The sequence below is a fragment of the Falco punctatus genome (assembly GCF_963210335.1).
Source record: "Falco punctatus genome assembly, chromosome: 1".
In the NCBI taxonomy this organism is placed as follows: domain Eukaryota; kingdom Metazoa; phylum Chordata; class Aves; order Falconiformes; family Falconidae; genus Falco; species Falco punctatus.
In genome coordinates this window covers 94,177,596-94,191,359 of record NC_137580.1, presented here as the reverse complement: position 1 = coordinate 94,191,359, position 13,764 = coordinate 94,177,596, and the positions used below count along the sequence as shown (strand labels likewise).

Here is a 13,764-nt window from a genome sequence, read left to right as displayed (position 1 = left end):
AGACCAGGGCCAGATCCTCCCCAAACCTCAGCCTGCACGACTGCCCATTCAACTGCTACAAAGAAACCCTTCCCTCACTCTCAGGAGTATTAACCCTACAGAGACTCCCAGCATCCATGTCCCCAGTGTGCACCTGCGGATGGACCCCAGCCCCTTGCAGCAGCCCCATGACCACCCACCCTGCAGCAAGGGCTGAGTAATGCTTCTCCACGCCGCTACACAGATCGGCTCATGTGTGCCTAGACTCACGGACTCAAAAAGCAAGGCTAGGGAAGGCATCAGCTGGCACAGGGAAGGGTGAGAGGTATATACAGAGGTCCCAGCCTTAGCAACAACATGGGTTTCCAGCCCAGTGCATCCTCTGCCACACAGCATCCTGGTGGTCTGTGGGAAGCTTGCTATTCCCAAAACACTGGCTCCCTTCTTCCCCCACACCGAAAGACTCAAAAGACACCTTGTGTTTTCCTACAAGTCACTTTTTTGGGTGGTGGTGTTGCCATGTTATTGCCATAGCTGTTCCATGACCACAGGTAGGGAGGAGGACAGACCACAAGCCTGGGAGTGCCGGGGAGGTGTCCCGGAGCCGTGGTCCAGGCCAAAGGAGAGGTGGGATGATACCAGCCCCCAGGCTCCTGGCACGGAGGGCACATCAAGAGCCTCCTGCCCACACCCCCAGGCAGGAGCCAATCCTGCTCCTGTCCTCCTCCCCTGCTGAGCTGTCGGCACATCGGCTGATCCTCCTGCATTCCTCCCATCAACTCATCGTTTTAATCCTTTAAACTATTTTATTAAGTCACCCCATTTCACCCACTCAGTGGTGTCTCTCCGAGACAGGCCAGAGAAACAAGTGGAAACTCTCCAATGGCGCCACTGGAAAAGAAAAGGAAGGTGAATAATAGTTTCAAGGATTAAGCAAGCAGCTTCCAAGCAGCATGCGTGAAGGTCAGCCAGGACACAGACAACAGCATAGGAAGCACAACTGAGAACGCTACAGGCAGTGGTAGCGCAGCAACCCAAAAAATAGCTTAGCTGCTGGGTTTCAGAATGACTCCAAAAAAGGCAGTAGAGCCCAAGGAGTACTTGACACATTGGTAAGGCGTAAAAATAAAATAAATAAATCTAGATGGATCACGCGGTATAAAAGCAGAGTGAGAAAAGTTTTAGCTCAATCCTGACACCTCCCTAGTATTTAGCTAGACTGCAGCCTGCCTTCCCAGCTCCCCCAAGCCAGCACCCCAGAAATTAGGAGACTGCCAACCAGGGGTAAAGCCAGCTCAAGACAGAAAAATATTAGTAAAAATATCAGAATCATCCTTCTTTTTCCCCTCCACTCCAAACCTATCTTTTACAAGCAGAATCAGTGTTGCAGAAAGCAGCAGACATCTGTAGCATAAAAAGTTTTGCCGGGCTGGGAGGGAGATGCCCACACACAGGCATGCTGTGAGCAGCCCCACAGGCAGCCGTCTCTGCAGGGATGCCAGTGTTGAACATGACCGTTTGGACGACAGACAGGGCAAACAAGCAACCTGGCAGCTTTCTGGAAAATCTGAAAAGGGACATTTTGTCCCGTTCCCTGCATTTCTGAATGCCTTGGCCCCTGGTGCTAAACCCCAGAGGTTTTCTGCCCAGCGGTCAGCAGCACACCACCACAGATCCCCCAACAGCTGCCTTCACTAGCGATTCTTGCAGCAAGAATTTCTTCAGGAGAGGTGGGCTGGTGTGATTTTGGCAGGTTTGTCAGTGTGGCGAGTCCCTCTGCACAGGACCTCTGTGCTAGTGAGATCAGCATCAGGCACAAACTCCGGGTCCTACAACAAATGTTACATCAGTACCAGGTCTCAGGGGAGAGTTGGGTGTGATGGGCAATGCTTTAACATACCAACGGCGAGGACCGGCTGAGGTGGGTATGAACACACAGCACACCGTCTGCTCCACAGATGGGTTTGTGATCCTGCTCCTGCCCTGGGAAAGATGCGGAGAAACCTACATCTCTAGTGGCAAAAGAGAAACCTTTGTACTGGCTGCAAGGGGAAGATGTCTACACACACAAGCAGCTCTGGCAAAGCCATTAACCACTGCCAGTTCACACTCTGGTCATGGACATTCATACCTTATGTTACAGAGAGCTGATGCAGATCTGTCTGTGATGTAAAAGCTCAACACCTTTGGCTTCTGCCTGGACTGCAGCCCTAAAACTTCCAGAGAGGGAAGGCAAGCCCTGCAGTGAAAAGTCCTTCTGATCCGAGAAGGATGTAGGACCTAAAACAACTAACAGATGCAGTCTGCATCCTAATCCATTTGAGCCTGGGCTTATTTTTGGCTTATTTTGCTTTCTGATTTTTTTGTGTAGCAGTGAAGTGATTCTACACCAGGGATTCAAATGCTGCAGAAGGATGTGTAAATGTTTGGGAAATAAAAAACTCAACACTCTCTTCATTAAAAGTAAAGCCATGCCTATGAAGGTGTTCTGTCCATTTCATGTACTCCAAAAACATCTCAAGAGCACTTGTCAGGCAGACCACAGCTCTGATTTATATGAGAAATCCCTGACTCACAGATCTTGGCAACAGATTATCAAAGATTAAGGTATTTAAAAAATCAAGAGGCATTTAGAACCAAAATATTTTTTTGACCCAGCTCTAATACCTAAATAAACAGTAACCACACTGGTCTTCTACAGAAAGAAAAAAAAGAAAAAAGTTCAGTCCAAAGCCAGTACCTTTGATAACAGGGCCAGTTTTGGGTTTTGCCAAACTGCTGAGGTTTCATGGGAATGGGGAAAAAAAGAGAAAGAAAGAAAGAAAAAATAAAAAAAGATATTTATATACAATTCTGAAAAAAGTCTGATCACCACATCTTCAAACTGGCAGGCCTCCTGCTGTTATTCTACCTACACCCAAGTAAACTCCTCGCATTGCTCAACTTCAAGTCAGCAACAGTTTCCTGGAAAGGCCAGATCTTAAATAAGTGTCAAGTAAGTGCATGCTTCCTCAGCTCCATGGTCTTTGAACATCCCCATACAACCCACCACAAAATGTAAAGGCCTAATTATATCTTCATCAGCTTCCATGGCCACACCTACGGGCCAGAAAGTTACCGAGGGTCACGAGCCTGTGAATTTGTTTCCCCATTGTATGGAGCACGCTAAGGCAGGATGCCGCAGCCTTGCCAGGATGTGATTCAGCGTCCTGTTTTGAACAGTTAATAAAGTCAGCAACTTCTGCCCCAAGATCTCCCACCAAGTAACTGGGAGACAATAAATACTCCAGTGAGCAGGACTTGTCAAGTGTGCAATGAGCTGCTGTCCCCACAAATAAATCCTCCAGGCAGCTGCCCCAGCACACCCCCAGCCCCACGCAACTTTCCAGTATCACAAACACAGCACCCAAAGCTGCGGACACAAGCCATTCACTCAGTGCTGCCTCCAGGAAAACATGCTCATAAATCCCTAAAAAACTTCACGATCAAGGTGTTAATATATGATTTTTGGTGCATTAAAACAGAACATACAACAAAGTATAATCTATAAACGTCCCCAGCTCTGGTGGCACTCAGCACAGCGTGGAAGGAAAGCTGTGCAGAGCGAACACGTGGCTGCACAGAGCCAGAGTAGCAGGCTGGAGTTCCATTTGTCCTTGGAGTTTCCATCCTGAAGAAGCCAGCTGCAGCACCAGCAAGGCAATCTGGTTTATTACAGCGATTTTAACCAAACAGTCCCCTTATTATGAGTCCTCTGGCATGTGCCAGCCAGTATGACCATAGAATCTTAGAATGGTTTAGGTTGCAAAAGACCTTTAAGAACATCGAGTCCAACCGTTAACCTCACACTGCCAAGTCCATCGCTGAACCATGTCCCTAAGGATCACATCTACAAGTCTTTTAAATACCCCCAGGGATGGTGACTCCGCCACTTCTCTTGGCAGCCTGTTCCAATGCTTGACAACTCTTTTGGGTAAGAAAATTGTCCTAATATCCAATCTAAACCTAACGATGCCCTGTAAAGAGTCTGTCTGCAGCAATTACTCCTCTTGTTGACCACCGAGCTGCAGTTTTCATCAGCCCGAGGGCTCCACCTAATTCCTGCAGCAAATGCAAACCCGAGTCAAACCAATGCCCAGTGTAACTCCACTACCTTCAAAACAGAAAATTACTTTACTTTGTTAAACTACAACAAAAAAAGCAGTAACTAAAGAAACTGTAGAGCTGGTTATCAAACCAATGTGGTGGAGCACGTTTGTTCCCAACCAGGTAGTCATGCAAAACACAAAGGCAAGTGAGATGGAAAGCAAGGGGGATGTGCCTTTCACCCATCACAAACAGCAGTAGGTTCCTCAGAGGTCAAAAGCCATACAACTCCGAGCTGAAAGGTTTTAATGCTGAATAAAACCAAGCAGAGCTAATAGTTTACTCTGAGAGTTTCAAAAGAGGAGCCAACAGTCATCTACCAGGCTGCAGATGGGAGAAAGGGGCTCAGGAACATTAAGCGAAGTGGTGAGGCACACAGGATAACATCAGCAAAGAGAGGAAGACCCCCAGGCTCCTGTTCTTCCTCTGCAACTTCTCTGTCCAGCAGGACACTGGATGCTCCAGGCAGTGCTCTCAGCACAGGGTCTCCCCGCTCAGCAGTGGCCATGCAGCACGCAGAGGCAGCAGAGCAGCGTATGTCATTAAAAGTCTCCACAAATGTATACAAGCCCAACCCTGAAAACCTCTACCTCCCATAGCTGCTCTGGCCAGCTCTTAAAACTGGGTTTAGCGATGCCAAACAAGAACAGTTCTTTCCACAACGATCTACAGGCTTGATCAGAGGCTGGAGACAGCTAACTCCCAGGCCCTCCCACAGCAGTTCAACCTCCATCTCCCCGCAGAAGGTGCCCAAAAACACTCACGCGGCCCCGTTTCTGAGCGCATTCAGACTGCGATTGGAAGGCAAATAATGGCAGAGATTACGGAATGACTGGCTAAACAAACTTACTTGTGTTTGTAATTAAAGCCAGTGATTATCTTGCTGCATTTGCCAACTGCATCCGAGAAACAGCCAACACTTAGCATGACTGGCTTTGTACAACATCTCCTTTGACTTGGCGCGAGAGCCAACCAACGGTCAGTGATGAAAGTCAATCAGATTGCAGCAAAAATCAGGGTCGGAAAAGTTGCAGATACCCCATTCTCCCGGAGCAGTCAGCTTGAAAAGAGCTCAGCTCTGCTCTGCATCTCCCCCATGCTCGGTATCATCTTCTCTGACGTTGCTCTGAGCTAAAAGAGCGTAACATGGCTCTGTGATAAGGTGGCAGGCACTGTGCACACAAGGCTTATGTTGAACTCAGCGGACCCCCATCTTGCAAAACTTAAGGCTGTGCTTAACTCTAAGCTAGTGCATACTCCCACGGACTTGACGTAAGCGTGCCAGCAGTTTTATTAACATTTGGGTGAGATGTCTCAAGGTTCTGTGGGTGCACTGCATCATCAGGGGAAAAAGGGATCAAGCCACCACAGCCCATGGCTGATCGGCATTCAGGAAGGAAGGTTTTGGTAAACACAAACAATGCAGAGAACGAGACATGAAGCTTTTTGTCTGCACCAGCTACACCAAGGCCAACTGGGCTGTTAGATCTGAGCCTGTGCTCTTACTTTTTCTTCTGCTATGAATCTTTATCCACTGGGGAGCAAAACAGACTCCCCACTGTCTGCTGGAACTAGCGTGGATGTTACCTTATCTGCAACTTTTTTGGAAAGCGAGAAAAGGGGGACTTTAAAGCACACTAATATTTAAGAAAATTCAGAGAGCAACAGTATCTTCGAAAGAAAAGCTGAACCTAGAACACATCCCCCCCTCTGTCTATGTTAGGGTAGAAGCTGTTTCAGGGACAAAACAGGAAGCAAACCATTTTGGAATGACAGAAACCATAAGGAAGGTCTGCTGCTCTTAGACCAGAGAGGAGCAAGACATGCAGCTGGTTATAAAACCATGATACAGACCTGTTCCTCCAAGAAAAAAACCCAACTATGCAGTCTCAAATGAAAATCCTGGAATTTTTTGGAATGAATGAAAATAATCTGTACAGCAAGCGGACAAGTAAGTAACATCATAAATGTGTAATAGCACATTCACCCTGTGTCGATGAAACACAGTTCGAGCTGGCAGCAAGATGGGGTTTTGTTTCCAACAACTTTTCCTTTTTCTAACCATTAGGATCTTTGAGGTCTGCAAAGTCAGGCGCTGGACCGCCGACCCCTGCACTCAGGGCACATGTGACAAAGCACAGCTGTCACCTAAGTCTCCACCAAGGCTAGACTAGGATTAAAAGATTCACAAATATCACCATAGCCCATTCCTGCATTTTTTTTCAGAGCAGACCTGAACTCAGCTGTTGGAGGAGCACAATGAAGTTGAACAATTCTGCCACCCCATGGGCACCGGGTAAAGTCTCAGCAAATTGATCCGGAGCAGCTGCCGGCAAGAAGGGGGCAGGATCTACCCCACCTCCCCACCAGAGCAGTTTCATTTATCATCTCCGCTGTGTCCACACTAGGGCCACACATTTTCTTCAGTCCTTGGCAGTGTTTCCCCCTAAGTACAGCTGCACAAGAGTCATCCTATTCTCGAGGTCTATCTAATGATTTAATTACCAGATTCTTATCCTGAAAATCATATACGGAAGAGCAGCCCCAAGAGACTGAAGGACAGAGGAAGCTCTTGGGATCTCTGTTTCTAAAGTCAGTGCCGCAGTATTTTTCAACAGCTAGTAGAAAAGTATCAACCTTTAAGCCCATTTCCACTGCATCTACCCCCACCTTTGCTCCGGTCAGTGACGGATACACATGCCTGGTTTGCAAAAAGACCAGGCAGAACAAAGGTAGCCACAAAACCAATGATGTCCCAACCATTTACACGTACACTATCCCTGAGTTCATTTGAGGGATAAAGTTGTATTTCTTCTTTCAGCACAAGAACCATGTACACAGAAGAGGCAGCTATCATACTGCTCAGTTAAGCGTTACTATTTAATACAACATGGGAAAAAGCATAAGAATTAAGGATGTGTTGCTATTCATGACTTAAGCAGGCTCCTGCTTCAGCCTCCAGTTATACAGTAAGGCCACAACCAAGCTGGGAGCAGAACCAGGAATCTTGAATTTTGCTTTAACCAATACAAAATGCATTCTCTAGAAAATAAGAACATCGCAGACTGCCATTAAATGCCTTTACACAGGAGACCACACAGCAACCAAGCGTACAACACTTATGACCCACGTGCATCCACGCAGGACAGCCACCAAACGCTGGGCTTCCCAGATGGGCTTCAGCCACGACAAGTCACCTACAGGACACCAAAATGGCAAGGCCTGACACTTTCTGTGTCTGTGAAGTAGCAACTTTGCTTTTCTGCTCTCCAACTTCACTTGCAGGGTAAAGACGATCTATACCCTAATATCCACTTGCTACTCCCAAAACCACAAGATTAACCAGACATCAAATCAACTCAGTCCATCAGACTGTGACAGAAAACCCACTGCCGCCAGTGTCTCAGTTTTCTATCTGCACAACAGTTGGTCTCAAAGCATAAAACAGGATGGACAACAAGATCAGACTCCAAGCAGCAGATGAGTGGCTTTGCTTTTACCTGAAACCAGGATAATTAAACGAGGAAGTAGTAACAAGGAGAAGAGACCAAAGCCTGCCAACCACCATTGTGTTTTCACACTATATCTCTTGAATTGTGGTTTACAGGTTAGAGGGTAAGAGCTGTCTGCAGCAGCTGGGTTTAGAGTGAACAATCCACATAATTACTCAGAGCCCCATTAGGCCAGTCCCACCAAACTAGCTGGATCATTACTACTTCTGATCTCTGCGCATCAGCATGAGAAGCCTTTCTCTTCTCCAGCAGGATCTCCCATTCCTCCTCCTCGCATGAAGAAAGCAGCTCTACACAACCCCAGTATCAAAGGAGTCAAATTTCTGACGGTTAATACCCAGGAATGAGCAGAGCTCTCTCCTACCCAACCCTAGGAGCACACCCCCTTCCCGACCCAGAGCCTCAACCTCAGAGAGCAGCAGCAGACAGAGATGCTGTGATAATGGTAAGGGCTGTGGTCAGAGCTGACGAGCAATTTTCCAGTTTCTTCCCACCAGGAAAAAAACCCACAAACCTTCTTTTATGCTTTCAGTTCACTGAACGCTCATCTCAAAACTAAACCGATCAGGGAAAGAGCATCCCCAGTGTTTAGCTCTCTGCAGCCCATGCGATCCCCTCCAGGCAAGCATACATGCTCGAGGCTGGAGTCCTGTGCGGGATCAGGACTCAGATACATGGCAGACAATTAACAACAGTGGAAACGATGTTTAGAGCCAAATAGCTCTGCTTACCTTACATTTAATTTACGCTCTTCATCACTGCCAACCTCCAGCTGAGGGGAGAAAAGAAGGATACAAAAAAAGTTACATGCTGGTTGTTTCCATACTACAACTTTAAAAAATATCCCCCTGCTTTTTAAAACCATCCCTGCAATAACAGGTTTGGGGTGATTGTTTTCTGTAGAGTTTTTTCTTTCCAGTGCCAGGGATAAATGAGACTCCCTGCCCATACATGCCATCAGCACCCAGTGCCGGGTGACAAAGGGGCTCACGGGGATTTTAAAGCTCTTAGGTCCTAATCCTGCAAGCTGGTCCTAGAGCACAGATCGGTTTGAAGATCGCCAACCTCAACGTCACCAAGAATGCACACACATCACTCCCACTGAGCACACACGTGAGGGCAGAACCTGTCCCGAGCAAAAGGCTGCTAACGAAGAGCGGGGCACAAATTAAGGCTGTAATTCAGGGTGTGCAGTGACAGCACGAGCGCCCTCCAAACTGCCCAGCTGGGACTGTCCCAGCCTCCAGCACCTGAACCCCAACCCGGCACACACCGGCAGGGCCCCTCTGCCCACTCTGTGCTGCCACCTTGCCAGCAAGGCCACCTCTAGCTGGATGCTGGCAGATGATGCGTCCCAAGGCTGGGATGACACCCACCTCATTGCCCAGTCGTCAACAAGTCCATCTGCTGCTTTCCTGATAAATACATGACAAGCATGTATTAAACCAGCTACTTTTTCACTGGGCATTGGTGGGAAGTCCCCCTGGAAGCAAGTCTGGCTGCTCAGGTGACATTACTGGCCTTTACATTTCATTTACTCTCCTTGAAACAGAAGCGTGCTAGTGACTTAAGCCTACTTTCAGCAAGAAACATTTTCACACAGCTGTGCTTTCCACCTACCCTCTTCAACTCCTCTACTAGCTTCTGGACAAAATTATGTATTAAAGAAAAACAGAGTTGGGGCTAATTGCATCCAGAGCTGGAAAAAAAAATCAACAAAAAAACCTCAAAGATAATTCTCCTCCTTTGGTCCTCCAAAAGTAGACGGAAGAGAATGGGCCAGTTTGCACTGGGAAGATGGTTTGGATCCAAGAAGCAAAGCAGGGACCTTACAAGTCACCCCGCAACAGCAAAACCTTCAAACTTGCAACACACTGGACACCAGACAAGGGACACAAGCCTTTAAGAAATGACGCCCCATCAGCGCTAACACTCAGGGAACATATTCTTTATTTACTACAACATCGCTTAAAACCCGCATCAAATAAGGGCCACTGTAAGGGTTACTTGTTTCTGGCTGGTTTTGTAGAAGTTAAAAACCATAAAATCCCAGCATGGTTTGGGTTGGAAGGGCCCTTAAAGCTCATCTAGTTCCAACCCCCAACCACAGGCAGGGACGCCTTCCACCAGCCCAGGTTGCTCAAAGCCCCATCCAGCCTGGCAAATAAGCAAACAGTTTCACTTAAAACATTCAAGCCTGAAGTTCTGTGTGCCTGTAGGACCTGGGTCGTTCCCCCCAAGCTCAAATTAAGACTCGGGAGGCTAAAGCACACAGCAGCTGCTCTGTTTACAATCTGTAAGAGCCAAATAAAGCCAGGAATAAAACCAACCCCAAACGCAACCGCACGGGCCGGATATTAGAAATATAGCCATTTGGAGGAAAAGAGATACACAAAGCCCATCCAAAATGACTGCAGCTGATGGTGAGAAGCATACCACTGCTATTTTTAGTCTGTTTACAGTATGCAGTGGCAGTGCAGAGCCAGCCTGGCCGGGGCAGCCAGCAGAGCCCTGGGAACACCTCGAGCTCCAGTGCCCCCCACCAGCAGATCCCCCCAGCCCTGGGAAGGGCTGTCAGCTTTTTGGCCTTTGTAAGGTCACCCTCCTGTTTGTTTGGGTCTGTCACGTAGCAACAAGAGGGAGAAAAACTTTTTTTCTTTTTAAACAAACGCGACTGTGAAGTCTTGAACATCGTCAGCTGAAGCTCAGCAGCAAAGCCGGCCCTGCATCTGCTGCAGGCTCATCTTTTGCAGAAGCTGACTTGCTTTCAAAGTCAACTCTCCCTCTATTTTCTATTACAAAGCTCCAGTAAAACCAAAACAAGGCAGAAGCAGTCACTGTGGCAGATAGCAAAGATGCCATCCACCACGCTGAGTTCTTCTGCCTTGTTTTGGTCAGAGCATCCCTCCAAGCTGGCAGGTTTTATGGTGCACCACACGTGATGCCACGGACCTGCCGCTGGTCACGAGCACCGCGGATCCCACCACAGCACGGACACTGCGCTGGGGCCAGACCCCCACCAGCCACAGCCTCACCCCTCCCTGTGGGAGGACTCTGCAGAGTGCGGCCAGGCTGAAGGAGCTGACACGGAGCTGGCGGTGGTGTGGAAGGGAGATGGCAGCAGAGCCAACACACCCGTGCAAGTTTGCAAGTGTGTATGAACTACTCTCTCCTCCTAAGAATTCACAGCATGCTACATTAACATAGCAGCAAGCCTCTTGCAGGCAGCAGCAACCATTTTATAAATTCCTTTAGGCTCATGAGTGAAGAGAGGCTGCAGCAGTGTACTCACAATTAGCAAGGACGTATGGTCATCATTTTCCATTTAAAAAATCTGGTAATTATTCACACAAACTAAAAGCCCCAAAGAGTCCTGATTTTCCTTGCAAGAAAGATCATTAAAGATCATGGAGTAAGCTGGCACTTTCTGATAGGATTTTTCTTTGAAATTAACTTTGTAAAAGTAACACGCTGAATTTAGAGAAGGACATTTTATAGTTTTGTGGTATTTCACGCCAGAAGGGACCAAACAAACCGAACAGGAGCCAATGTCTTCTTCTGGGAGCCACCAAAGTCCTCCTGAGCCATGGATGGTGCGGCAGGAGTGCCCTGCCATGGACAACACTAGGCAGCAAGTCTGGGGTAGTGTTTTCAAGAGGGAAAGGGAGAATCATATGGTCACCCCACTGCAAAACTAATAACCACCACAGAGCTCCTACACAATGCAATGCCTAACGCAATGCACATGGCAAGGTGAGAAGCATGCTGCTTTGACTCCTCTCCCACCTGCACCAGTGAAACCCAGTCTAATCCCACTGCCTGCAACAGGGTTACCGCTCCTTTACATCTGTGTAGATCAGGTGGCCACTAGGTCTCATTTAAGACTCTGCCTGAATCAGAACCCAACAAAATTCCCTCTGAAAAAATCCTTAGAAAAGCAGAGGCCCTGTCTTCATGTTTCTCAATGAACGCAGCATGGTCCAAACACTGGGTCCCTGCAGCCTCAGGAGCCCAAACCACACGAGTATGGCAAAACAGTCAGCGGAAAGAAGGGACGACACATCTCCAGCGAGGGCCATGCAAAGGGGACCCCTGCAGCCCCTCCAGGTGAGGGAGAACCTGTGAGCTTTGTGGCACTGTCACCCTCCTGCCTTCCCCCCGTCACACCAGCTAATCGGGGGAGTCACAGGGACCTGACAGGTGACAAATAGGATTGTTTACCTGGTGGGAGCAGGGACAGAGCGAAGCCAAGGGCAGTGAGCATCAAAGGAAAGAGGTGGGGGGGAGGGACACACAGGAAGGATATGCAGCGAAACACCCACCAGGTGGTCTTTGAGGGTCATAAAGGAGATGGGTTAAGAGGAAAAAAGGGATCCATGTGAAAGAAGAACAACAAACTGGAGGGTGCACCTGTGTTTGGATAGCATGTGGGAGCTGCAGTGAGGGAAGACAGAAGCTCAAGGCTGAGCAGAGGCAGGAGAAGGCATTTTTGGGGTACAAGAGCCAAGGGGGCACATGGCAGAGCTGTGATGCACAGGGTGCCTGTCCCGGCAGGGCAGGGCTGCGCGGAGCACAGCACTACAGGGGCAGCGGGTTGAGCAGCGCGTACCCGATCCCGGAGCAGCAGAGCTGGGAGGGAAGGAGAAGGCTGCGTTGCAGCAAGGAGTGGCAGCAGACAGAGCAGCATGGGGACGTCGCACAGGTATGGGGCGGAGTGGGACAGGAGCTGCTCTGGCAGCAGGCAACCCACCCCAGCTGCCTCAGGGAAGGGCTGGCGTGAGCTCCCCGTGGGGCAGAAGCTGCAGCAGGCACGGGGAAGGGGAAGGCAGAGCCACTGCAGCGCGGGGACAGAGGGGTAGCGCAGGGGGTAAAGCAGAGCACCCCGGGGGCAGGAGGCGGTGGCTGCTGTGGGGTGTCAGGGAAGGAGAACAAATGGGGCCAGCAAGCACAGCCACTCCCTGATGACAGGCCCAGCGCGCTGCCCAGGGATTTACCTGGCAGAGAAGAGCGAAGCAGGCTGCCCGGGGTTCAGCTAGCCCAAGCTAATGCGGGGTGAGGGGGGCACGGCCAGCGTGCCGCGGGGCAGAGCGGGGAGACGGCTGGGCAGTCCTAGGCCTGAGGCAGCCTACAGCATCGAAAGGCCAGGGGCTGAGGCACAGCAGTGCTGGGCAGCATGGGGGGCTGCAAGGGGAAGGGGCAGTGCAGGGCTGAGCTGGGGCTGGGCGGGGGGCTGGGCCATGGGGGCTGTGAGGGGATGAAGGCAGCGGGCAAGCAGCTATGGTAGGCTGGGAGACCGTGGGGCTGGGGACTGCGAGGGGCCTGAGCCTGTGAGGGGCTGGAGCCAGGGTCTGGGGGATATGGGGGGCCAGGGGGCTGCGAGGGGCTGGGGCTGTGAGGGCCTGCAGCCAGAGTCTGGGGGATACTGGAGGGCTGTGGGGCCAGGGGCTGTGAGGGGATGGAGCCAGAAGCTGTGCAGGCTGTGAGGGGTCAAGGCCATGGGGCCGTGAGGAGACGGCAGCCAGGGGCTGGGGGCTACAGGGGGCCGTGAGGAGACGGCAGCCAGGGGCTGGGGGCTACAGGGGGCCGTGAGGAGACGGCAGCCAGGGGCTGGGGGCTACAGGGGGCCGTGAGGAGACGGCAGCCAGGGGCTGGGGGCTACAGGGGGCCGTGAGGAGACGGCAGCCAGGGGCTGGGGGCTACAGGGGGCCGTGAGAGGCCAGACCCATGGGGCCGTGGGCCGTGAGGAGATGCAGCCAGGGGCTGGGGGCGGCTGTGAGGGGCCAGGGCCACGGGGCCGGGGGCTCTGAGGGGTCAGGGCCATGGGGCCGGGGGCCGCGGCCGACGCGCGGGGCCCAGCCGCGGCGCTGAGGAGTCGCGTCCCGCCCCGCTCCCCGTCCCCCGCCGCACGGCCCGGCCCGGCCCGGCCCGGCCCGGCCCGGCTCACCTCGCTGGTGCTGGCCGAGGAGGCGGCGCTGGGGGTCGGCGAGCGCTGCAGCGTGACCAGCGCCATGGCGGCGGCGGGGCCCGGCTACAGCGGCGGCGGCTGCGGGGCGCCGGCCGCCTCCACCGCCCCGGCGGCTGCGCAGCCCGCCCGGCCGCCGCGCCGCGGGGAGGAGCCAGGCGCTGC

General features: G+C 51.1%; 1 protein-coding gene across 3 annotated transcripts in view; it reads right to left on the bottom strand.

Annotated features, from left to right (window-relative positions):
• SSH1 (slingshot protein phosphatase 1) overlaps positions 1–13,738 on the bottom strand; it is a 37,594-nt gene extending 23,856 nt beyond the window's left edge. Inside the window, exons 1-2 of one of the 3 annotated variants that reach the window (XM_080372127.1) lie at positions 13,582–13,738; positions 8,369–8,409 (exon numbers count right to left, since the gene is read on the bottom strand). In XM_080372127.1, the coding sequence (XP_080228253.1) occupies positions 8,369–8,409; positions 13,582–13,647 (107 nt within the window). In that variant the 5' untranslated portion in view covers positions 13,648–13,738. Of the gene's footprint in view, positions 1–8,368; positions 8,410–13,581 lie in introns of those variants that run through there. The other 2 variants (XM_080372129.1, XM_080372130.1) reach the window with 2 other exon arrangements.
• Between the last annotated feature and the right edge of the window lie 26 nt (positions 13,739–13,764).